Source organism: Strigops habroptila, chromosome 3 (assembly GCF_004027225.2).
Source record: "Strigops habroptila isolate Jane chromosome 3, bStrHab1.2.pri, whole genome shotgun sequence".
Lineage (NCBI taxonomy): Eukaryota > Metazoa > Chordata > Aves > Psittaciformes > Psittacidae > Strigops > Strigops habroptila.
The window spans coordinates 48630687-48656464 of record NC_044279.2 but is presented as its reverse complement, the minus strand read 5'-3'; the positions used below and the strand labels follow the sequence as shown (position 1 = coordinate 48656464).

Genomic DNA, 25778 nt, shown 5'->3' with positions numbered 1-25778 from the left:
TCCACCTGCAGTACTGCATTCAGCTCTGGGGCCTTAATGCAAGATCTCAGGTCAGGCTGGGTACCGGTCAGCGGGTGGCGAGCAACTGTATTGTGCATCACTTGTGTTTATTGTTATTTTTCCTTTCCCCTTTTAGTTTTCTATTCTCTTCCCTTGTTATTTCCCTTATCATCATCATCATTATTAATAGTAGTAGTAGTAACATATTGTACTTTAGTTATTAAATTGTTCTTATCTCAGCCCATGGGGTTTACATTCTTTTGACATGGTCTAGTGGAAGGTGTCCCTGGCCATGGCAGGGGGTTGGAACTAGATGATCTTAAGGTCCTTTCCAACCGAAAACATTCTTTGATTCTATGATTCTCCTCCCCATGCCGCCTGCAGGGGGGAAGGAGGAGGATGAGCAAGCAGCTGCATGGTTCTGACTTACCAGCTGGGTTTAAACCATGACAGTCCTTTTTGGCTGTGAGAGTGAGTCCAGAGGAAGACCACAAAGACGATCAGAGGGCTGGACAACCACCTCTCCTATGAAGACAGGCTAAGAGAGTTGGGCTTGTTCAGCCTGGAGAAGGCTCAGAGGAGACCTTATAGAGCCTTCCAGTGCCTAACGGGGGCCTACAAGAAATCTGGAGTGGGACTTTTTTACAAGGGAATGTAGTTACATGACAAGGAGGAATGGCTTTAAAATGAAAAGGGTATATTTAGATAAGATATTAGGAAGAAATTCTTTACTGTGAGGGTGGTGAGACACTGCAACAGGTTGCCCAGAGAAGCTGTAGAAGTAAATAATATGGACAGAATTGGTTGTAGGAATGGCACAGGACTCATGAGTTAATTATACAATGTCTCAAGTGAGGAAAGCTGTCTTTCCTAACTAAAATAAAATAATAATAATAATAATAAAAACTCACAACACAACAAACCTAGTTCAGTACTATATTTTACAGTTCAACATGCAAAACTTTGTATTTCAAACACTGTGTATGAAAGCGTCCTTAAAAACCTAAGGTGGTGGCAGTTAGAGATTTTGAGTATCAAAATCTCATTTTTTTGTGCAATCTGGTGACAAAATCTTGCATGGATTAACTTTCTCCTGCACACAAGAAATGGAAAGCAGCAAAAGTCAGCCCCAATCCTTGCCCCAGAACCACTTAGCTGACCCAGTCAGGAAGCCATCTGGACACCATCCTGGGCAACCTGCTGTAGGTGGCCCTGCTTCAGCAGGGAGGTTGGACCAGATGACCTCCAGAGGTCCCTTCCAACCTCAGCCCCTCTGTGATTCTGTGAATATAGCTTTAATATCCATCCAAATGTAAAAAACAGATTTCGACAAGCTCATTAAAATACAGGACAAATGACTTAGCTGGAAGCAGAAACAGGGAGCTGAAAATGCACTCAAAGAGCAGTGTTTGGATCACCTTCATCCCAGTATTCTGAAAGAATGGGCACAGGCAGGAGATCAAAGATGCAGCAGAACGGATTTTTAATAAATCTGTTAACTCAGAAGTGCAAAAATGCAAAAACAGCACCTATATTTACAAGGAGAAAAAAACCCCAACCCCATCAGGAATATGTCAGGCCCATGAATCTGATCAAGAGCAGCATGCTACTGAGAATAATTATTCTTTTTTGCAAAATTCAAAGACAAAAGAGAAAACAGATGATCATCATAACAGAAGATATCACATGGGTTCACCAGAGATAGATTCTGCCAAACTCACTCAAATCTTTCTTTGACAAGGCAGCTGATTTTTCCAGATAAGGGAAATGCAGGAAGTTTTTATATGGACTTTTGGTACTGTGCCATATGGGGTATGGTCTTTTGATACTGTGCCATATCTGTTAAGGCAAAAAAGATGGGAAAGGAACCAGATACGTAGATGGCAGAGATAACAGTGGGTTACGCTGAACAGAAAGCTATCAGATCAGAAGGCTACTAATGGAGTTCCTAACGTGTGAGTCTTTGGTCAAAGCTTTTGTATTTTCCTTAATTAACCTTTTACCAAAAAAGCACGCTAATGAAATTTCCCAGTAACACCAAGTAACAGCATATACACAGAAAAGGATTGAAACATCATACAAAAAGAACTGGATGACCTTGAGTAGCTACTGATAATGGCATGTAATTTAAGAGCAAACAACATCAAGACTTTACAGAGGGACTAATAAAAACGAACTCTCCAATAATGTGGAAACTTTTGATAAAAATAAGGACAGACATGAGTGGTTACCCTATCCCATTACAACCAAGTCAAACAGTATGAAGACTTGAAAAAGTTGTTTGTAGGCCTAGGATACAAGAAACAAAGTATTCCCAGCAGAAGCATGTGAAAATAGTTGTACAAGACCTTGGCAAGAATGCAGAGTAGCATGCTCCAAGTTCAGGTATAGAAAGATGAACTCAAACTGAAGTAGATGCAAAAACTCCCCAAACCCAAACAAACAAAAAAACCCAAACAAAACTGAAGAACAGGAAAATCTGTTTTGTAAAAGGAAACTAAACCATGTTGTATTCAGCTTAGCAAAATCCTCAGCCAGGATAAGATTGCTTTCTATGCATACATTAGGAGATGTAAATTCTAGAGAAATGTAACTATATACTCTAACGGACAGTATTAGCAGAAGTGCAAGTAGGTATGAAGTGGCAATGAATAAATTTCAAGTCAGAAGTTAAGATGGCAGTTATTAACTATCAGAGCAATGAAGTTCTGACACAGTCCTCCTGGTGCAATAACGATGCAGAAATTTAGACAGTTTGAACAAGAATATTCTTTAATTTATAAGTTAAAAAAAATAAAATAAACCAAGGAGATGTCATTGTCCAAACAACAACAAAAACCCTCACACAATTCCAGTCTCAAAATACACAAAACACTGCAATTTTCCAGAGGACTCCAGGGCACGCTGTAACTGCAGTACATCCTACACTCACTGCAGCATTTTGACTTCTAGTTTATTTTGTAAAAAACTAATCTCAAGTAACTTAACATCAAATTTCCTATCTCATGATCTCCCTTAATAAATTAAGACAGACATTAATATAGAATATCATTCATCGTTCCTGCATGTTTTAGTACAATCTGCTCTACACTGCAACAATGTTTAATTTGACATGCTGCTGACAGACAAGCCCAAGCCAAGCACATCAGGGGCACCTCTGTATTTCCTGAGTTCTGTCTCTCCCCCAACATTTGTAGCGTTTTAATTGCAAGAGCTACTGGTTGTAACAAATGCAGGAACTGAAGCACTGAGGACTACACAGCTGGTGAACGAAAATGGCTGGCTGCTGTAAGAATTCACTTATAAGCTGGGTAGAGCATGGCAGCACCTACTGGGTAGAGTAAATTGCCCATTATTCAATCACAACGATCTGCAACGGCTCTTGAACTGGATGAAAAACACTGCCTTCCCAGGGCAGTGATGCCACGTTTGTGCTTCCCTTCCTTCAGAGGTACATTAATGTGAAAGATACTTTGATAGTGACAAAAATGATCAGTCCTTGGAAGCTCATAAATATCTATCAGCAGGCCATCATCGTTTTGATGCTGCAAAACCTGTAAGGTGGACAGCTGTCATTAATGTATTCATGGCCTGGTAAGACGGAGCTCTGACCTGCAAAACGTGTTGAAAATATCTCTGGGCATAACTGTGATGCGGAACCGGTGAAGCCTACCCCATTTGCTTCTCTTCCCTCTCCTTCCCATTCTGTTGGGTATGAAAAACACGAAGGACCACTTCTTTGCTGATTCTGCATTTGTCAGCACAACAGTACTGCTTATAGTATTGACCAATATCTTCCCCACAAGAGCTCCAAAAGCACAGAGGAAACAACTGTTCACAGCAACCTAGGTCTAGATGTTGATGGCCTCCTTGCAACAGTGACCGCTGAAGAACAACATGGGAAGTGACCTGCTAAGGTGCAGAAAAATGTCCTTGCTTACCAGAAACCACAAATAATTAAGGAGGAGAGTTTGAGGCCCAAGAAAAAAATTAAAACAGTAATTAAAAAACAAACACACGGTAGCATTAACTACCGAAATACTTCTCAGCTCCTTGCTAAGTCCCATCTCTGGCTCACTTGTGTGGAGTACATTCATAATTCTCTGTGGAACCTTTACATTTACATGAACCCCGCTGAGCACTTCTGAAGATAGTTTTTGCAAGTGTTTCAAGGTACCCGTTATTATCAGCAGGTATCTCACCAGCTCTTCACCCCAACCAATCAACCAGCAAAAAAACCAAACCCTGTTTTTTGCCTCCTGTTGCTCATCTGATGTTATAGTTGTACCCCAATATATGAAATATACATTACTATGTCTCTCAGTATAAGCGTGTGTATATACACACACACATACCTGATACAGTAATGTATCAAAGAGCCTTTACTAGCACTGGAAATCCATTCCCAAAACACAAAGCAAATTTCATATGCCCATGCAGTGAGATCTTTTGCTCTCTATGCAGCAGAACTTTTTCCATCAAAACAGAAACTGCTGCGTGAACTGTAGAATATCACTTTTACTGAAGAAGGAAATGCAGAGGGCAGGCATTATATCCGTGAAACAAATTCTCACCATGGATTGATGCCATTAAAGGAAGCAATTTAACATAGCAGCAATATAAAAACCAGATTTTATTGTTAGGGTTCAAGGCTGCTTGTGGATAAACACAAAACTTTGTGGTACAGATCATAGCCCAGTACTTAATACAGCTAATAAAAAAAAAATTCCTTACGTAAGGAGCTTTTTGCATCCTGGTAAAACCAGAAGCTTTATTACTGTTATAATAATTAATCATTTTAAAGACAGTATTTCGCTATAGCGACTTCCTCTGTACACCTGCAAAACCAGGTGTGCCCTCCATGAAGACACAATTACACTTACCCGCTGCAAACTGATCTACTTTTGTTACCCAACTGCAACAGCAGAAGTGTTTAGCCATTGATTTGAATAAGGCCAAGATGATGCTGTAGCCCCACTACCTAACAGGGCATCATGCAATGTAATTGTAAAAGTTTTATGCAAACCCTGTAAATAACGCAAACGCTAGGAGGAGGTCCCGGCCCAGGGCAGGGGGTCGGAACTAGATGATCTTAGGGTCCTTTCCAACCCTAACTATTCTACGGTTCTAAGATCAGGTGGTTTCAGCACTTGCTACACAGGTGAGTGCATGCTGAAATGTACCTTTTACGTGAATTACACAGATTTAAAAGCCAGGTTTATCAGCTACACAGCGGATTTACTCCTCTAGCCCCTGACCCCCCAGCTCAGTGTCAGTGCAGAGCGGGCAGCCTCACCGCGCCAACCCGGCCGGCCGTGCGCCCCTCCTGAGCCCACAGCGGTTCCCGAACGCTCCTCAAGGCCGGCGCAGGCAGCTAGGGGGAACACCCGCCGACACTGGCCTCCCGAGATCTCCCGCCGAGGTCGCCACGCCGGCAGCCCCAAACGCAGGGACGGGCAGCCCCGGCGGGCCGCCGCACAAAGGATCGCCCCTTCCCCGGCTGAGCCCTCCCCGGCCCGGCTCCTTCTCTCGCCAACGGCCTGCGCGGAGGGGCGCGGCTTCGGCCCCGGGGCTGCTCTGGAGCGCGGGACACCCCGCGCCGTCCCGCCTGTCCCGGCGAGCACCGCCCGGACCTGCAGGTCCCGCTCCCCCGCCCGCCGCCCGCGGCAGGCGCTGCCCGGGCCGGGCCCCACGCCCGCCTCACGCCCAACGGCCACCTCGGCCCGCCCGGCACACGCCGCCCCCGGGGGCAGCGGCGCAACGCCCCGGCGAGGGGCGGAGAGACACGGGCCCAACCCGCCCCGGGTGGCCCCCGCGCCCACCTCAAACACCACTTCTTCGTCAAACTCCGGTGTCATCCTTCTCCGCCATGCCACCCCCTGTGGGCACTCTGGGAAACAGAGTCCGCCGCGCCGCCGGCGGCCCCTCCCCGCCCGGCCCGGCCCTGCTTGGTGCCGGGGGGAACTACAGCCCCCAGGAGGCACCGCGAGACCCGCTTCCGGGGGACCGGGGGGCGGGCGGGGGACCAGGGGCGGTGCGGTGCGCGGCGCGGGCCCGGCAGGGGGCGCCGCTGTGCTGCGGCGGCGGCGAGTCTGCCGACGGGCGCTGCGGGCGCTCAGTGTGCCGGCAGCCGCGGGGCGGAATGCGGCGGCGGGCGGGGGGTGCTGCTGCTGCTGCTGTGGCTGGGTGGCGGCGCGGGGGAACAATGGGCTCCTTCTCCTCAGCCCTCAGAGGGGCCGTGGCGTAAGGGACGAGGGGGAGGCCGCCGCGGCGCCTGGGGACCACCATGAGCTCCGCCGGTGAGTGTCCGGGGAAAGTTTGGGGAGCGGCGGTTCCCTTCCGCCCGGCCCGCCGGCAGCTTCGCCTCACCCCGTGGCGGCCAGCGGGGCCCGGCGCCGCGGCGGTGAGGAGAGGGATAAAGGACGTGCCGTCCTGGTTGCGCCCCGTTCCCCCCCTGCTTCCAACACCGCCGCGGCGGCGCCGGGCGCTGCGTTCCCCCCTCGCCCTGAGGGAAGTGCGGGGAGGCGGCCCGAGCGCACCCCGCTGCCGACCCGAGGGGCAGCACTACCCCGGGGTCCGCTACAGGCGCTCCGCTCTCCCCTGCCCCCGGAGACGTGTGGCCTCGGGGCTGTGCGGGCTCCCCGCGCACACGGGCGGCTCCGTCCGGTCTCGCCTGTCTGGCGGCGGAGCGAGCGGGTCCCGTCGCGTGGGGCTGAGCCGGCGGCGGGTGGAACCCGCGCGGAGCCTCCGCCGGCCGGCGCTGGGGTTCGGGTTGTTGCTCCGGCTGAGTTCGCGGCGCTGCCGAAGTTTGTCAGCGCAAAAGCTCCGGCTTTGCTTCCAGTTATACCTGCCTTGGTCGGGCTGGTGCCGGCTGGAGCCCTCCCGCAGGGGCAGGGGTGCTGGAGAGCGTTCCCTCCGGGGCTTGCCAGCTGCTGGTTTGAAATGACCTACTTCGGTGCTTTCCTTACCTTTCCTCCCCTTTCTCTTGTCCGCTGCCAGATTTTATGGCTAAAAGAGCTGCAAGGCAAATTCTTCATTTAAAACAAGAGCTCCCCGTGTTTGAGGGAGTTGCTCTTAGTTTTTGTTTATTTGGCAGCGCGGTTGTGTGCCGTTAGTGCATTCGTTCACCCATCTGTTAGATGAGTAGATTCCTTTCTCAGTCTTCTTAAAAATGAGAATAGGAGTCGTTTCCACGTTGAAAAGGTGTCATGTGTAAGTTATGGTATATTGGGTGGAAACACAACAAATTACAGTGTAAACCCGAAGCAGCGAAGTGCTTCCTGTAAGGATTGGGGTGGGGGGTGTTCTAAAGAGAAAAGCAATACACAGATCTCAAGCAAAACCATCAACCTTATTCTCGGTGTTTTCCTCTCAAATATGTCAAATCGTTACTTGAGTCCAGCACTGAAGGTGTCCCTACCCATGGCAGGGGGGGTTGGCACTAAATGATCTTTAAGGTCCCTTCCAATCCAAATCATACTGTAATTAAGTTATCTGGTCTTTCTTAATTAATCAGAATTCACTGGAAAATAAAAAGCTATTTAATGCATCTTTCTGCTTAGTATGTTCCCATTTTTAATATATATGACGGGACTCATTTTGTTCAGATCTCGAAAAGCATGCAATAAAGCGGGATATCATCTCTGCTTAATAGCTGCCTTGTGTGTTTGCACCATGCGCTGATACTGCAACCCACCCCTGCTCTTTTAAGAGTTAAACAGCTGTGCAAATAAAAAGATATGTGTTAGGGGGTGCTCAAGAGCTTAGAGCTGGGCTGTTAAAATCTGATACGGTACGAAGTTGCAGAAAGTTGGGTAGGTTTTCAGCACTAAATAGTGATTTCAGGACTTCCAGAGATAAGGTTGTGTGACTGAGTTTCTTTTAGTTTAGTTTATGTTTTGATGGTGTTTGAGGGGAAGGTGAGGAGGAAAAAGTGGTTCTGCTGAACAAAGTCATTTAGGAAGCAAAAGAGAAAGGGATGCTGAGGGATATCAGTAAGAAGAAAGTGCGATAGTTTCACGGAAAATGTGAATTTTAGTAAGGGATTTGATGGGGAAGGCATAGAGAGAGTCCTGGTGGGCAGGAAGAGGGAAGCTGACGGGTATGTGAAGGCTGTTGAAGAAGGGACAAAGAGTATTCTGTGGCTGATGGATTATATGAGGATTAAAAAAATATATGGGGAACAGGTGAAATAAGCAGAACACCCACTGGGTCTGCCTGCCTGGTACCCAGTCACAAGTGAAAGGAGGGAAGGTTTTAGGACTGGGTGACCACAAGTACAGTTGAACTGCAAGAAAACACTAAGTTATTTCAAACTTTTAGCATCTGTTTTATTTTATTTTTCATTTTACTATCTACTTTAGTGACAGGACTAAGGGGGAATGGCTTTAAACTGAAAGAGGGTAGATTTAGATTAGATATTGGGGAAAAATTCTTCACTGTGAGGGTGCTGAGACACTGAACAGGTTGCCCAGAGAAGCTGTGGCTGCCCCATCCCTGGCAGTGTTCAAGGCCAGGTGAACAGGGCCCTGAGCAACCTGGTCTAGTGAAGGCATCCCCGCTGGTGGCAGGGGGGTTGGAACTAAGTGATTTTTAAGGTCCCTTCCAGATCTAACCATTCTGTGATTCAGTGATTCACGATTCTGCTGACAGTGTGATGACAGCTTTTGACATTTCGGTTAAAGAGCTCATAGGCAGGGTGTGGAATGATTGAGGACTTCCAGAAGACAGTTCTGAAAGTTTAATGTCCATCTCTTTGTATTGCTGCAGAATTTAGCTCCTGAAATATACAGACATTCTTTATAAAACTATTGCTCACACAAAAATTTACCAACTCCTAGATTTTAATTTCAGCCCTATGATCTATAGGAGCTATTTCCTACATTGAGATTATTTCATTGTGGGTTCAGTTATTACTCATTTGGGCTGCATAAGATAGCTTTCTGACACCTGATTGGCAACACAGCATTTCAGTAAAAACCTTATCATCACGTGTAAGGGCTTCAGATGGAACTTGAAATGCCTAGAAATCCTTCTGCCTCTTCCTTCAGTTTAACTTGAGGGCTTGAGTGTCTCTCTCTTGTGTCTTCTTTTAAAGTATCTTTAAAAAGATGTATCTTTAATGTATCTTTAAAAATGTATTCTTTAATGTATCTTTAAAAAAAAACCAAACCAACCTGGTACAGCATCATCTGCATTGATTTAGTATTTTTAAGTAGGATTTGAAGGTAGGAGTGACTTCAGCTTGATATGCAGGACTCTCTGTAAGAGATACTGTGCTGTTTGAAGGGACTATGGTATGGAGAGAAATACAAAACACAGATCCTGTTCATGGGGAGACGTGAAGGGTCTAACATTGATAACCTGGCCATAACTGCTTCAGCTTGCCTTCTGCCTTTCTAAGCAATGCAGTGCATATTCTGTTTCTTGCTATATATCTTTTTTCTAGTTCCTCTACAAAATTGTTTCAGTACATCTCAGTCCAGGGGCTGTATGTAATTCAGTGATAGGTGAAGGAGTTCTGCCATAACTGTTGCTTGCATATTTGAAAATGTATATGTAAATCTGGCCTTGTTAGAACTAAGGAACTGTAGCACTTATTTTAAGTACTTCTAGATAATTAAAAAATTATCTTATTGTAGTGACCAACCTGTATGCTGGTTTTAACCTTCATTTATAGCTGTTCTCCTCTCACTGCTTTCTCATGTACTGCATATTCTTTATATACAGTGCTGATGAATGCGCATTTACTCATTTTCTGCCTGGAACTATTGTGCTGTCTTCAAGTATGCGCTTTGCCTTTAAAAGGGAAAAACAAAAGCTCAGAGTTATGAGTTTGACATTTATTATTTCTTGCTGAAGAAACAGTCCTTATATGTGAATCTATACAGCTTATTTAATGTGGGCAGAATGTATAGCTTAGGCTTGAAATCTGATTTGACAGCAATGAGAAGCATGTAGTGTATTTTAATGTCAAAAGAGTAATTCGAAGGGGGGGGAAACATAGCACAAATAGAATAAACAAAATCAACATGACTTTTCCAATCAACTTCATTGCTTTCAAGGATTCAAAAAATGAGACCTACAGGGTTTAATGTCCCTTTAACCCTCTAACATGTCAACTCTCATTAGAGTTACTCGGCTCTATCTCTGCATGTGATCTTACAAGGTTGTTTATTCATCTCCTGTCCTTACTCTAAAGTTATCCTCAACTTTCCTGTTTTATTTCAGCAAGTCATTGAACAACCTGAGCTTTTGAAATTAATGTTTTCCTTTTGCAGTTTATTTAGGATGTTTTCTAAAACTGTAGTGGCTTGGAAACCATCGTTTTCCCTGATAGTTTAAAAACTACATGTGTTATCTTCCGGGATGTCAGGACTCATTTCTTTTTTTTTTCACTTTTGAGCATTGTGGCACCTGAGAAAATCAGAGCCTCTGCGTAATGAGAAAATAAATACATTCCACATTGTCAGGAAATAAATTATTTATCTAATGAAACTTTCTTTCTGTAACTGAAAGCAAAGTGAACTGAAAAGCCTTTTTGTGAGTCATTAAAACTTAAGTTGCTGGAGAATGGGAGTTTTAAAATACTTCATCTGTTTCTCTGTGCAGTGTATTAACTGCCATCACAATAATTGCTGAGCCTTATCCCAAGCATATAGCAATAATTACCTCTCTTCTTACATGCTCTTTAAAAGCCAGATTGGCTTTCTTGTTTTGTGTCTGGTGAATTGTAGTGTTTTAAGCCAACCGTAGTCCCAGGAACAGCAAATTGGCTATTGGAGTGAGTTCTTCCTTCACTTAAGAAAGAACAGCACATGGATCCCCTGGTAGATACCTTCTGGGCATCATTTATTTTCATATATAGCCTACAGATGTGATTTCCTAACTCTGAGAATACAGTATGCATATGTAAACAAAGTGCCATGAGAAAGCCAATGTGTACATTTGCAGTAGGCCAGCTGTTAAGCAGTAACTATTTCAAGCTCTTTTCCTTTCCTAGTACATGTGATATAGATTTCACTCATAGGCGAAAAGGAATAAACCTTGTATACTGTGTGGTAAGGAAGATTATACATATGGGCAGCTTCTATAAAGTAGCTGATCTGTTAAATTCACACCTTGGCTTACCCCATAGTAACTTGATTGTGTACCCATATCTTAAGTTTAGGTATAGCTGCTGTCAACATCTTATGTCACACTGATTAATTGCTTACTGTCTTCCTACTGTTTTGTGGTTAAAAAAGGATGTTGCTTTAGGTGGGTTGCAGGATCCTGCTGTGGGGATACCTCTTGGATGTCTAGAGACAGCCCCATAGGGGACCCTGAATACCTGGAGAGAGGCCTCTGTTCATGCAGAGCATTGCAAGGAAAGGAATATCAAGTTATGTTTGCACAACAGCATTCAGAACCATTTGTCCCTATTTCTTGAATAGATGCAGGTAAACATAACCTGTTCTTTTGCTGTTCCGAAGTGCAGAAGTTGTTAACATAATTTCAAAAATATGGGCATAAAGATAACCTGGGAAAATGTTCCTTTAGCAACAGTAATTTTATTTTTTTGCAGAAGGAGTAGTGCTATTTGATTATTTTTTACCTCAGTTCAACTTCATGAATCTTTTTTTCTCCCTATTCCTGTGCTGGGCAGGCAAGATAGCAAGGGTAAAAATTTGAGGGGAAGATTTAAAGCTGTGTAATAATATGCTTGAAACTGCACTGTCTTATTGGCTGTCCTGCTCATTCATGATATTGCATAGGAAAAGACACAAAAGCGTTTTTAATTGAGGTCCTCAGTTGCCAAATCCTACCATCTGAAGAAATGGGCTTTTAGAGGCCAAAATATTGAGAGCAGAAATTGCCCCTGGGTGTTCTCATCCTCCTCTAAACCAACTTCAAGATAGGACAGGAACATGTACTAGTCGAGCAATAATGAGTGTCGGTCGCAGAGGAGCTCAGCAGGATGAGAATGGGTGTTGCTTTTTCCTCAGCACGCTGGAGGAGATAATTCACCGGAGGGACAAATATGTGTTCTCTGTGACGTGATCTGAAGTAGGACAAAGAGCAGCATATGCACTGACCTGCATAGGTGGTGCCAATGGCTATTTGTTGTTAGAAAAATAATGCCCTTTTTAATCCACTTTTTTAAAGGGTATTGGGTGTGTTGATATTTTCGAGCATCTTTTTTGTTTTCCTTTAGCACTGAACACAGTGTTGGCTGTTCCTAGATGAGCAGTAGATTTCCTGTTGGTGATGGCAGCTTTGTTAGTCACTTTATGGATTTCTTCCTTTGTCTAGGCAAGCAAGCCAGAGGATATCTGGCTGCTTCTCTGGCTCCTAATCATTTAATCTGTTTGTGCAAATAAAAATTTGACTTTCTGCTCTTACAGTTGGGCTTATTACTAGTAACCCATGATTCTAGTCTGGATGCAGGGATCCTCTTGGAGAAATGGGGTAAGATTGGAGGGGGGAGCAAGGGAAATCATAGTGATTCTCTATTCCCATCTCCTGGGGTAGACAAGACAGAGAAGCCAACGTCCAGCCCAAAATGTCCTCTGAAACTTCTGCCCATCTCAGAAAGTGAGTTTAGGTTGACCCTAAGTGCTGGTGACTCCACCACAACCCTAGGTGAGATGTTCCTGTAGTTAATTATCCTTTGGGTTTAATAATAATTTCAAAGCTTTGTTACTAGTTTGAACTTGTCAAACTGCAGTGGTCAGCTGTGGGATCTCATCCTGTCTTTTTTTTTTTTTTCTCTCATTAAAGAGCCATCTGTTACATCTTTCACATGTGCATAAGCAAATATACTATTACCATCTCACTTCTCAACTTCTTAGTTAAATTAGGCAGGATGAGCTTTCTTGGGATTCGAGGCATGATTTTTTAGACCTTGGATACTTCATATTCCTTGCATTCATCCCAAGTTATCATCTAAGAATGCCAGAAGGTGACATAGCATGTCATTAACAGTCTGGCAAGTGCTGCGTACAGAAATATTTTCAGCTCCCTTCATCTTTTGATATTTATCTCCATGTAATTTGGAGGATTATTTACCACTTAACTGCAGACTTGCATGGGGCTCTCATAAAATAACTATCTGCAATGATTTCCAAATTCTCCTAGGTTTTTACTTTCCTAAGCATAGCCAACCATCTCTGTTCATAGATGAACAGTTCCATATGGCACCAGGAAAAAGCCCATTGTTCAAACAACTCACAACTCCTTGCACTGGTTGTATAACATTTCTTTGATTATACTTATTGTTTTTCACCAAAGAGGCTTGCTTATGCTTGTCATTTACAAAAAGTCATTCTCATATGACTTCCAGTCATTTCTTACACCTTTATATATAACGGTTGCCTCCTCCTTAGTTTTCTTTCTGTGCAGGATGGAAAATTGTCCCTTTTAAAGCACTGTGTGATGTAGAACTCGTTTTTAGCCACATACGGTGAATTAAATTATTTTATAATCAACTGAACTTTAATTCTTGATTTCTAGTCAAAATCAAATATACTTTTACCCTTGCCTAGCTGCTGTGATTTTTTTTCTAACAAGTTCATCACATGTATTTTTCAGAAACTTCAGGATATTTTGTTGAGGAAAACTACTGGTATGCATTCCTTTCCTGGAGTCTTTCCTCTCACATCATATTTATGTTTGAAAGGGCTCTTCATCACATTCCTTTCTGATTGAGCGGTTGACTGCAGATCTGTATTGATACCGAGACTATAGTGTGCCTGTTAATACATTGACCCATATCTACTCTAGATGAAATGAGCAATTACTTTAAAGCAGACAGTGGCGTCTTTATTATACCACACAACTTGCCAGTCTCTTCTGTCTGTCCCAACACTTTTTAACGGTGAAGTAATTTGAAAAATTCTAGTAGGCTTCAGAAATCATATTGAATAGCACTTATTAACAGAAGTGAATTTTTCTCGCTCTGTTCATTATCCAGGTTTCCACTGTCGGCATGTAAACAACTGGTTTGTTTTCTTTGCATTCCCTTACATTTTCATGTTTTAGTTTCGAATCTTGTATTCAGGTAATGGTATCATATAGTAACTTCTGAGTGTCCTTCCTAATAAATACTAGTTGAAAGCCCTGCAGAGTAATCTAGTTTGATTGCTGTGCAAAATGTTAGGCAGTCCCACTATAGAGAGAGAAACTTCCAAGGTTTACGGATTTTGATTTGCAGTGTGGGACAAATAATCCACAGGATATCACTTGCCTAGCCAGTATTTAACCTTTTGTATCTTCCACAATCTGTTTCTCTCATTTGGGCATCAGAGAGGATTCCCAAGCGGACTGTCTCTCCCTGTTTTCAGGGAGCTTTAATAACTTAATAAATATTACTGAACATGGCCCAGGTCTACTACTGTGTTGTGTTCTGTGACAAACTGGGCATCCATTACTTGTTTTTTACCAGAGAAAACAGGCTCCTTTATTGCCATCACTTCATTCTGCAGCTGAATAGGCAGTGCCTTGTCTGGAAGTGAGTGTACGCTCTTCTGCTGTTCCGAATCGGTGGTTGCCCATTCAAAGGGTTAATTTATTTATTTTTTTGTAGCAAACTATTCATTCCTCACTCTGTGGGAAACCTGCCTTTGGACAGGAAGCAGAAGATGGTACTACAGCCTTTGCATTAGCTGGTAGGGCTGTGTGGATGGCTGTAGGGAGATTTGGAAAGAAATTCTGCTGTTCCTCTTGCAAAATGTCTCAAAAATTGCCTTTGCCATTGGGTTTATCTCTTTCCTAATGTAACTGCAGCAAAGACAGCTATTCTAAGTGTAAGTGGGGTCAGTCTGGATACCCTGAAATGATTCATGTCCTAGAAAAACATGGTTTTCCTGTTTCTATAGTAGAGACATTGTTCCTGGCTGTCTGCTTAGAGCAGTGGCTTAGTGTTTGGGAAATGCTTGCAACTGAGGGCATCTGGCTTTTTTTTTTTCTGTTTTTTTTTTTTTTTTTGTTTTAATACCATCTAGGTTTCTTTCAAACAAACAAACAGCAAAATCCAAACCAGAACAAAATCAAGCCTGAAACTTTATTCTTGTATTTCTAGGCTAGAGATTAGGATACAGTTGCGCATCTATAATAATAATCATGATAAAACAGCCAAACACCAAACCCACAGTTCAAAGGGGATAATAAATCAATGGCTTGCCCAGTCTCCTTGCATGTGAAACGTTAATTAGCATGTTTTTTTGAGTGTTTTATTTAATGTGTGTATGACTTCCTGAAAATATGCCAAAATGTTAATCAAAACAAAGGCAAAAATAGAGGTAGTACATAAAAAAGACCAACAAAACAAACCAACCTCCTCCCCCCAAAAAAGCCAAACCTAAAACCAGAATGAGGAACTTCTTTACTTTATAAGTCAATTTTCATATGTCAGAAATCACTCAGAGCACTTAGAAATCTGAAATTTTCCCAGCATATGGAAATAAATTGGTCATAAATGACCTCCTGCAATAGAAAAATGTTTCAGGCATTTAACAGCACACACCCCACACCCGCCCCAAACAACCAAACAAAAACCCTAAACCAACAACACGATCAAAATTCATAATCTAGTTCCTCATGTGTTCCGGCTGTCCACTCTTCCCAGGGTTTGTCATCTTGTGCTGTCAAGTGGGTCATAAGTCATAGCAGTGGTGACTGTTTCTAGGTCAGACAGTAGCATGTTGGGAAGAGTAATTTTATAAGATGCACAGAAATAGTATTTTACTTTTACAGTAGGAAAGTGCTGACTTGCTACAAATTAGCACATTAACTTTACACCACAGACTCATTTCACTGAACTGTGGGTAGTGGCGTGCCAGTTTTACAGCTGGTACAGTAATCCATCTCAATATTGTTTGAAAAGAAGAGGAAGGGGAACTTTAGGTTACACGTTTCCAAAGGTGGCAGGGGAAGGTACTGAACTGTCCTGATGTTACCCTAGCAGTTCTGTTATCTTCATAGCTTATTATACAAGAGGCACTTAACATATTTGTGCCATTTTAAAATGGTATTATAATGGTTGAAACTGCAAACCCAGGCTAATCTGCTATTTCTGTTAGCATAATTCTTTAGCATCTAAGCAAGGACATGCACTTTCATAAAGTTAAACTGATTTTAAACAAACAAGTTACTCTTGGCCTGTTAAAACAAAGAAAGGCAACTAGTAAAAAAGCAGTAGTAGAGAAGAGAGACATGTTTTTAAGAGAAAAAATATATATACACAGACACATTGAGATTCGTAGATCACATGATTTAAATGTCACAAATAACTAATAATACTGTGCTGCAGGTGAAGTTGTTCTGTGGGCTGATGATGACTAATATCTTTGTTTTCCATCCTTCCTAGAAATTAAGAAGCCACCAGTGGCCCCCAAACCCAAATTTGTGGTAGGACACAAGGCAACGCCTCCACCTGTTGCACCGAAGCCCGATGTTGTACTTTCTAGTGTTATACAAGCAGCAAGGAAAACCAAGCCAGCAATTGCACCAAAACCAAAGGTTCTCAAGAGCTCATCTGTTCCAGAAGTTAAACCTCCATCATCTACACGAAAAAGCACAAAAAGCTTTGAGGAGCACAGGGGAGATTCTTCTCAAACGCTAGACCATTTGAACTATAAAAATGAAGCCTCGGAAGGGAGTACTGGTAACACAGCATATATTCTGCCAATGTCATCTTGCAAACTTGAATGTCTTCATAAGCTTGGAAACGGGGAGAACACCTGTAAAACTCAGATCATTTTTGAGCACTTTGGAAACTTGGAGAACATCAAAGATGGTGAAAAAAACGCACTAGCTCTGGGAGATAGTCACAATGAAAAACTGGCAAACAGAAATCAGGTTGTTTTGAAAGCCAGCATCTTGGAAGAGAAACTTAAGGATGTTCTAACTCATAGTATGTTTCCTAACAGCAGTCCTGTGAGGCGCAGGTATGCAGATAAACTTGACAAAGGCAGTGCCAGCAGTTCCAAGAATGATGTTAAAATTGAGTTTATGGAACTTGTACAGTCTTCATCGTCTTCTGAGGTAGCTAAAGGGAAGCAACAAAATACTGATGGTAAGCTCACTGCTGATGAGTTTCAGATGTCTGAAATTTGTGCTACTTTGACTGAAAATAACCACAATTGCTCTTGCCCATTGGACCAGGAAATCCTGGAAAATGAAAATGTAGGTAGCAATGGTATGTTTTCAGGTGAAATAGTTATGAAAGCAGATGCTGATAAAGCTTCCTCTGAAACATCTTCAGTCCTGAGCTCCAAAGTGCTTCCTATCCCTAAACCAAGAAAGCCACGAGCTACATGCCTAGTCCGTCAGGATGGCATAGACACCACAGGAGAAGGAACAGAGGAACCATCTAATTCAGAGAAAGATTGCTTTGGACTTGTGGACCAAAGCTTTAAAAAGATGGCAAAAATTAATATCCTTGGTCAAAGTGTTTGTTATAACAATAACACAGAAGTGCTTCATCCTGAAAAATCTGAGATAAAGCAAAGCAATGCAGACAAAATGCATCAGGTGAAGGAACCTGCTACAGAAGAGTCAACTTCACAGAATCTTTTGCCTCAGTTGTCACATAAAGCTTCTCATTTGGTGGAAAGTGTTGAATGTTCTTTAAATGCAGACCATAACTTAGTTAACTCCATGGATGAGATGGCAGATGACACCAGTATGCTAGATGCTGTGGACAAAAGGACTAACTTTGTCAGGTGTGATATTTTGTCTATGAGTTTGCCAAAGCAACTCAAATTAACTAGCAGTCAGCACTTGTCTGCTTCCAGTAGCCTCCATGTTTCCCCACAAAAATTGGAAGATAAAGAAGTTAAAATAAAGGATGAAAGTTCTCCAAAAATCATTCCTAAGAAACCGCAGAGGCACAGCCTTCCAGCTGCTGGTGTGCTGAAAAAAGCTGCATCAGCAGAGCTTGTGGAGAAAAGTTCTTACAACTCCAGTGAGGACAAATCAAACGGTGTTCTGGAAGGATCTCATTTCACGCATTCACCAGCCAAGGAGAAAAGCGCACTGTCATCCTGTGACATACCCAAACGTCTTTCTGAGAAACCCGTCTGGAAGTTACCTCATCCTATTCTTCCATTTTCAGGAAATTCTGAATCATTAAAAACTGCTAACATTGCTACCAGCTTCAACCACTTGACTGTTGTGACGAAGCCTAGGGCCAAATCTCTCTCTTCTGTGGACATGGAAAGGACAGACAAGCCTTGCAAAGACCATCAGAAGAAGAATAGCTTGAAAAAGTTTCTCAACATGAAACTGTCAGTTTGCTTAATGAAAAGCGACTTCCAGAAATTTCTGTCTAAAGGCAGCCAGTCAATGGATAGTGCTATTGCCAACCTTTCCGCTGGGGATGGGTATGGAGGTGGTAACAACCAGAATATAGCATCCATAGGCCATGAAAGGAAAGCTAAATCTACCAAGCTGCCTTCCATAGAAATAAGTAGTCCAGCGTTACAGAAGAAGAGGCAGAGAAACAGAAGTCAGCCTGAGATGCGAAATAACCAACGTCTGGAGTCTTTAGATGGGCATCTACTTTCGGGAGAGAATTTGTCACAAATGCATTTGAATTCTGTAACCAGCACTTGTGCTCCAGAGTATGAGAACGTGCGTCACTATGAGGAAATACCCGAGTATGAGAATTTGCCTTTTGCTGTGGGTGCTAGGAGAAATCTCTGTTTTGAATGGCAGAACTCGAGCAGTGTGGAAGACCAGAGCCCTGGCTTCTATGAAGTTGAGGAGCCTTGTGAAGCTACCAGCAGGCGTTTGAGACTTGGCAGGTAAAGAGAAAAGAGAAGTTCAAGAGCTCCATTGTAATTCTGACTGTTGTAAATGTGTTTAGATGATGAGTTGAGAGGCTGACCCCTTTGATGAAATGTCAGCATACAGTCGCTGCTGTATATTTTTCTATATGCTTTTGTTGTTTTGAAAACTGTGTTTGGTAAAGAGTCAAGAGGAAAAGTAAGCTAGTTATCCCTTGTGTATGATTGGAATTTGGGAAACTAACTATATGCATTTCCAGATTTAATTAAAGCAAATCAGACACAATCATATACTTGTATCTAAGAATACTTAAATAGGGAGGAATGAACCTTACTGCTCTCTCAGATTGAAGTTGAATAAGTGTCCATAGAGTGCATAGTTGCTAGGTTTGTAGGGGGAATTAATATGGTTTTAGGTTAGCTGATAGAGCTGGGGAAAGCAGACAAGCTTTTTGGTATGCAAATTCTTCATCAGGTCTTGAAAGCTTTTCAAATATAACAAAAGATATTGCCTCTCCCTGAATATAGTGAATCTTCTGTACCTCCCTGTGCTCCCAGCAAAGGTGATAGTGGTGCACGAGTTTTGCTTGACTCACACAGAATATTACTGAAAGATGGGGTTTGGTGACTCTGCAGGTTGCTGCTGTGTTTCATTGTCTCAGGAGGTGGTGGAGACAGATAACATCAGTGGATTCAAAAAGGGATTGGACCAATTAATAGATATGTCCAAAACAGATGCTAAATGGAAAAGGCAGGAACGGATATTTTAATATCTGTAATACTGTAGCTGTGGATGCTGGGAAGAGGAACGGTCCTCAGAGAATGGCCAGACTCATATGTTCTCTCTGAATAGCATCACTTAATGTGACCGTTAGACTTTATTAACAGGTGAAGCATTGTTTTCACCCAGTATGGTATCATTTAACTTCTTAACTTCAGCTAATCAGTTGGTCTTACAGATTCTAAAGGTTTCTCTCAAACCAGCAATAAGGATTTGAATGAAATATGCAGCCTGTATATTTTATAGTTCCCAGCAAACTTCTCTACACTTTTGAGAATATATTAATGATGAAAAGAATAAATGAGCTAGCTTATAGATAGTCACATTTAACTTAATTTTTCAGTGAGAGTTACCAAGATTCATTTCATTTTGAATATGTGTGTAGCATACATATGTTCCAAAGAATCTGAGAGTTGACCATTCTTTAGGGGATCATGTCATCTTATATAGGAGGAGACAAGTATTTTAAGTGGCATCCCATGTTAATGATTGCTTAGAGAGTTGATAATCTCAACATTGGAGTGTTTGATTGAAAGCATGAAGCCTTATCATGGGAAGTAGGATTTCTGGTTATGGGCCTGGTATTGGTGTATTTATTCATGTGGCCGTTGAGTGTTTTTCTTGTTTACAGTTGGGTGTTTCACGGTTTTGTGTTTGGTATACTGTAAGTTCCTGACTAAGTGTATGCTTTTTGTTTAGATCTAATCTTTGGGTATCTTTCAGGGATTTTGACTACAGTCTTGTTGGTATTCCCTTAATTTGATTTACCTAAGAAGAGTGACACTAAACTTAAATAAGGATATATTTTGTATGTTTATGCAATCTGTTTTGGTTTATGTTGTGGTTCAGGATCCAAGTGAATGTCTCTGCTTTAGAAAAGGACAGTTTTGCTGTATGAAGCATCATAGACATGAGACTGCAGTTGCTCCTTGAGTGAAATTCCATAGTTTTGTTAGCTGACTGAGTGCAGGAGATTATACTTCTCCCCTCTTCACGCAAACTTTCCTCAGTACCACTGGTGATTTAAGGGTTTAAGTGATCTTTTGCATCCTGGCACATCTATACTTGTAGCTGCTCCCTAAGCATATGTTGTTAGCATAACTGGGCTTGTGTTGTGCTTTCTTTAAAAAGCACACATAAAAAAACATAACCAAAGCCCTTTATACAAGTGGTTGTTTTAATCTAAATTACATAGTCAGAAACTCCCTTAGGAAACAATTAATTCTTGCAGTTACTTCAGTAGATCTCGGGGAACAAACAAATCCCCAGGAAAAAAAGGGAACACAACAGCGCAGAGGTTTCCTGACCTGGATCAGCTGCTGCCAGGAAGAACAGGTACAGGTATTCCTTTTGGTTCTGGCTTGGGAAGTGTAAGGATCCTTGCCCGGACGGAGCCAGCCAGGCAGCTTCTCCAATTTTCCCATCCGTTGTTATCTCAAATCCTTTGAAGCTTTTTTATCAATGTCATCTTACCTTTTCTTCATAGTTTTTTAAGAGCCTTTTATCATTTCCTGGGCTAGGTGGTATTATAAAACCAGTTAGAGAAACAGTGCTGATGTTATTGAAATAATCACTGCCTGTGTTTTCCCCAGCCTGTCAGAACACGCACTTAACTTTTCCATAGATCTTGGCACATGAAACTCCTGTAATGCACTGCTAATGGGCATCTCAAAGCAAATTATCTTATGATTAAAGCCAATGTACAAATGAGATTGTTCTTCTGAGAAATTCGTAGACGGATTGCCTATGCTCCTAGTCATAACAGCACATAGGCAGTATATTAAGTTTGAATGCTAGGCTTGCCATTACCAGAAGAGTTAGATGGTGTCTTTACCACCTCATATTACACCTCTTTCTGGAGGAAGAAATACAATTCTCATAATATACCCACTGCTTTAGTGGTTACTGAGAAATTTCCTCCTGATCCCATCTGGTGAAACCGGTATGCTTTAGTGGAGAATGGTAATAGTTTCTGACACTCCTACCTGAACTTCATATGTCTTATTAAATTCAGATACATTTCATTTGCTTAGGCCTTCCCACAGGGATTTAAATGCAAATGATGGGCCTGGATAATTAATAGTGGGTATCAGTTGTCACTTACCACTTGATTTTTGAGTTTTTTCATGTCAGCCTTAAAACTAAAAGTAAAATTGGGTGCATATTTGTCCAGTAATCTAAAGATGCAAAGGAACAATGCACGTGCCTTGGAACGTCTGTCATGCTGCAGAAAACAGAAAGGTAAACTTTTCTGGATCTTGTGGGCTTCCTGTTGGTATTTGTAATGTTGTTCTAGGTGAGAGAATTTTATTTCAGGTGGAGTAAGTCTGCTCCTTCACCCTTCAGGGAGTAGCAGACTGTATTTACTGGCTACTTTTGACAGTGTTCCTTCAAGATGTTGCAAATGTACATGACTACTAATTGATTATGATGAAATCTATAGCTGTGTCGTGTTTCCAGCTAGGATCTTTCTTTGGAAAGGGCTTGGGGTTGGAGGGGTGTTGTGTCATGTGGCAATAATCCCTTGAGATCTTAATGTTGGTTTAATTAAATACTGCTTCCTATTTGTTCCACCTCTGCAGATTTCCAGTAATCTGTTGGTTTTCCAAAAATGAGCATCTCAATGCAAAATGTAAGTTTAGTTTTCTGGACTAAATTCTGCTTTGGCAGCTGAGTCCCTAGAGGTCAATTAAGTGTGCATGAAAGCCTTCCTGGAATATTGAATTTAGTATTGAAATCTGTGTGGTTAAGCACTTTGCTTTGGTACAAGCTCCTCTTTGATGTACTGAACTTTGTTAGGGTTGAGACATTCTTCTAATGAGCAATATTGCACCAAATAAATGCAGTGTTTAGGGAAGGGTCTGGTTCGGGGTTGTTTTTTTTTTTGTTTGGGGTTTTTTTTTTTTTTTTGCAATTGCAAAATTCTCATTCAGAAACACTAAATTAATAAAATCCTGCAGGGTCTAAATAGCATTTAAAAACAGTTTTCAAACACTTATGCTGAGATTTGAATGCACAAAATACATTTTAGGTATTGAAGGTGTCATATTTATGCATTAAAAAACACTTTTTTTTTTTTTTTTTTTTTTTTAAACTGAATTTTATTGGAGGATCTAATTTCCTAATAAGTAGAGGTCAGGTATGTAGATTTTTTTGGATTTCATCTGTTTCTTAGAGATGATAATGGACTAGTTTTTGATCTGAAGAAGGCAGGTTCCTTTTCCTCCATTCACCTCTGCAGGCTTGTCCTATCTTCCAGTCTTCCCCTGTGCTTCTGGCTGGCTTCTGCCACCCTTAGTTGTACATTAAATTCTTTCTCTGCAGTTGTACCTCAGGTTTTAATAGAATAGCTTTGATAATAGGCTCTTCAGGTTTCCTGTCAGTCCTTGTTATCTTCAGTCATGTGTTATCACTGGCCGCCTTTTTGTATTCTGCTTCCTTGAGCCTGCCTTTTTTCTTTCCCCTCCCTACCTCACTTTCTCAAGTACACGTTATGCAGCTGGTAGGCTTCTGCCAGCTCTGAGGGCTTGTCAGTAAAGAGTGAGTCAGATGGCTCAGATCTCCGCTTCCTGTCCCCCGCAAGGCTGAGTGCAAAGCCTAACTGGCAGTCCCAGCTCTGGTGCTCCAGAGCAGGGAATGAACAAAGCAATTCTTGGCTACCAGACATGCTGTTTTGCTGACGACTTATGTTTTGCTTTTACAGACTATGAAGAGACAAATTCTGTATGAAATTAGGGGTGTCTAATCAGAGTCTACACCAGTGAGAAATGGAAATATTGGTGAGAAGTGGTGGTACTATTGCTTGGGAATAGTGATGTTCTGACACAAGGACTTTGGGACAGAATTGGGTGCGTGCAGATGGTGGGACCCTCATCTGGGGCTGTAAGCCACTCTCAGAGCTCCTTTTTCCCCAAACGTTAGTCAAATCACTGACAATGGGTCTGGAATTATTCTATTTTGTAGTGTCGGGTTAGTTATTTTATACTGCTAGGGTGGCATGTGAAACTACATGAAAGACTCGCAGTGAACTTTTTTGCTCAGGAAAGCATATGGAGTGTTTTGGGTCTTCCTTTTTTTCCTTGCAGGAAATGTCATGCAAATCAGTGTTTCCATGGTCTGCTTCTCCAGTAAAAGGAGTTTTCCTTAGTATTGAGGTGGCTTTCAGTTATACAGCTTTACAGTTTAGTCTGCTATACAACCTGAAATAAAATGCATATATTGGAAGAAGATACGCATTGTGGGAAAATACTTCAATGTTCTGAAGCAATCTGGAAGAAGTATGCTAGCCCCCTGCCCTTAAAAAAAAAAAAAAAATCAGAATAAATAGGAATTTTCTTGCTTTAAAAAAATCTTGACACATTCTCATCCAAATGCATTTGAAATGTGCTAATTTAGTCTGTTTTGACATTGGGAAAGATTCTGAGGTCTGATGCTCTCCCTTTCCAATGCGGGCGAGAAAGGAGTTGGAGGACTGCATTTTTCCAATGCCAACTCCATTATTCTAGTATACAGTCCAGTCTGGAAAAGGTTTGAAAGGTCTTATGAAATAAAAACAATTGTGAAGATCTCCAAGATTGCTATGAAAGAGAATTTTTGTCTTTGCTATTTCGTTCATCTTTCTTTTCAAAGGCTTCCTGTTGATTTTTGTAAAGGGAAGAGGTGAGTGATGCAGGTTGACTTCGACACAGCACATATGGAAACTTTTGATAGTGATGGAGGTGCAATAATAAAAGACTTCTAATTATTGGATGTATTACAAGTGCTACATAAAAATAGATGTGGTTGGAGTTCGACTTTATCTTTTTACCAAGTGTGGTTGGGGCTGGGTGTGCTTGTGAGTATGAGAAGTAACAAGCTGGCAGTGGTGCTGGCAATGAGGTACTGACTGCTGGGGTGTGCTGCTTGGCTGCTAGGCAAATCCCTCTGCTGTTCTCCAAAATGTTTAGTGGTTACTTTTGTCACAGTCTGGTGCAATCTAGAAAATTACCCCAGATTAACCTTTGCGTGCGTGCAGTCCATATGCATTAAAAGAGCCATTTCGAGGGTAAACTGCGCTATCCTTTGTTTCCCACCTAAAAAGTGCTCACCACAGATGGCAAAAATGTCCTAACTGCTGTTCCCATCGATCTCCGTGGTACAATACAAGGATGTCCTTGTCCTTCCTCCCAGCGACGTCGCCCCAGCTCAGCATGTCAGCTCTCGCCTTTAGCCAAAGGGTGACTTAGAGTGTTGTGGAGGAGCCTGAAGTAAGCAAAGCAGCGCATAAAACCCCTGTGTTCTTTAGCCTTCTTCCTCGCCCCCCTGTTTATGGGTAACAGGAACTCAGGTGTCACACACTTTCATAGATGCATCTCTTTTTCTTTCCTCTCTTATGCTGTGGGTTTGTGGGGTTTTTTGTTGGGGAGTTTGTTTTGTGGTTTGGTTTTTTTTTAACTAATTTTGGCATTCTTTGTATGCATTTCCTTTTCCTTAAGATGGGGGAAGCTAAGTTAACATAGCATCACTGTATATTGGCCTTTATCCCTGGCCTCCAACACACATGCTCTGTCTCTGGTTGCCAACTGTGGTATAAATTGCAGGTTAACAAAATGTAGCTCCAGAGAGTATCTCAAATATAGAATGGAAAGTCAAATGTGACATGAAAATTGATGAAAGACCCATTTATATGCTCAAAACCAGCCTTTTCCTGTGGGTTATTTTCAGTGTTGTCTCAAGAAATGTGCTCGTGAAGCTCCATGCTGCACTGGTTTGTATGGTGATATTTTAACTGCAGCAAGGTCTAATGTAATTGTATATGTAAAACAGTAAGATTTTTGGGGGCATAAAATAAATGTTGAGAGAAAGCAATCAAAATATTAACTTCAGATTTTATTGAAATGCCAACAGTGATATTAATATGCCTCATTTATTCAACATTTATATTTGAATCAGTTAAAGATGTTTTAAGGAATAGCCTTAAAAAACTATGCAGCTGTGCTGTTTCAATGCACTAGAAAAATTTTGGGTTAAGGAATGTAGGTTTTATTTTAGATGCTAGAATCCGAGAAGTTTCTTATAAAAATACTGAGTTTATACAAGTTTTAAGTTTTTCTTAAAATATCTTCGTGCTTATGAAGTTGCTCCACTCAAGCAGAAGTGAACTAAAATAATCTCTTAAAATGCATGTAAATAAAAGGAGTTTTTACCAAAACTGCCATTTTGATAGGTACAACCTGAGCCTATGGCTC

At 41.9% G+C, this 25778-nt stretch overlaps 2 protein-coding genes across 10 annotated transcripts in view; one reads left to right on the top strand and one right to left on the bottom strand.

Annotated features, from left to right (window-relative positions):
* VEZT (vezatin, adherens junctions transmembrane protein) overlaps nucleotides 1-5929 on the bottom strand; it is a 63618-nt gene extending 57689 nt beyond the window's left edge. For all 4 annotated transcript variants that reach the window (XM_030480059.1, XM_030480060.1, XM_030480062.1 and 1 more), the window contains exon 1: nucleotides 5823-5929. In XM_030480059.1, the coding sequence (XP_030335919.1) occupies nucleotides 5823-5858 (36 nt within the window). In that variant the 5' untranslated portion in view covers nucleotides 5859-5929. The remainder of the gene's footprint in view (nucleotides 1-5822) is intronic.
* A 189-nt stretch (nucleotides 5930-6118) lies between these two features.
* The window catches only part of FGD6 (FYVE, RhoGEF and PH domain containing 6), a 72855-nt gene continuing 53195 nt past the window's right edge, over nucleotides 6119-25778 (top strand). For all 6 annotated transcript variants that reach the window (XR_003990627.1, XR_003990625.1, XR_003990623.1 and 3 more), the window contains exons 1-2: nucleotides 6119-6299; nucleotides 16349-18788. Coding sequence is in view for 1 of the 6 variants with exons in the window: in XM_030480057.1 (XP_030335917.1) it covers nucleotides 6287-6299; nucleotides 16349-18788 (2453 nt within the window). In the remaining 5 variants the exon portion in view is untranslated. The remainder of the gene's footprint in view (nucleotides 6300-16348; nucleotides 18789-25778) is intronic.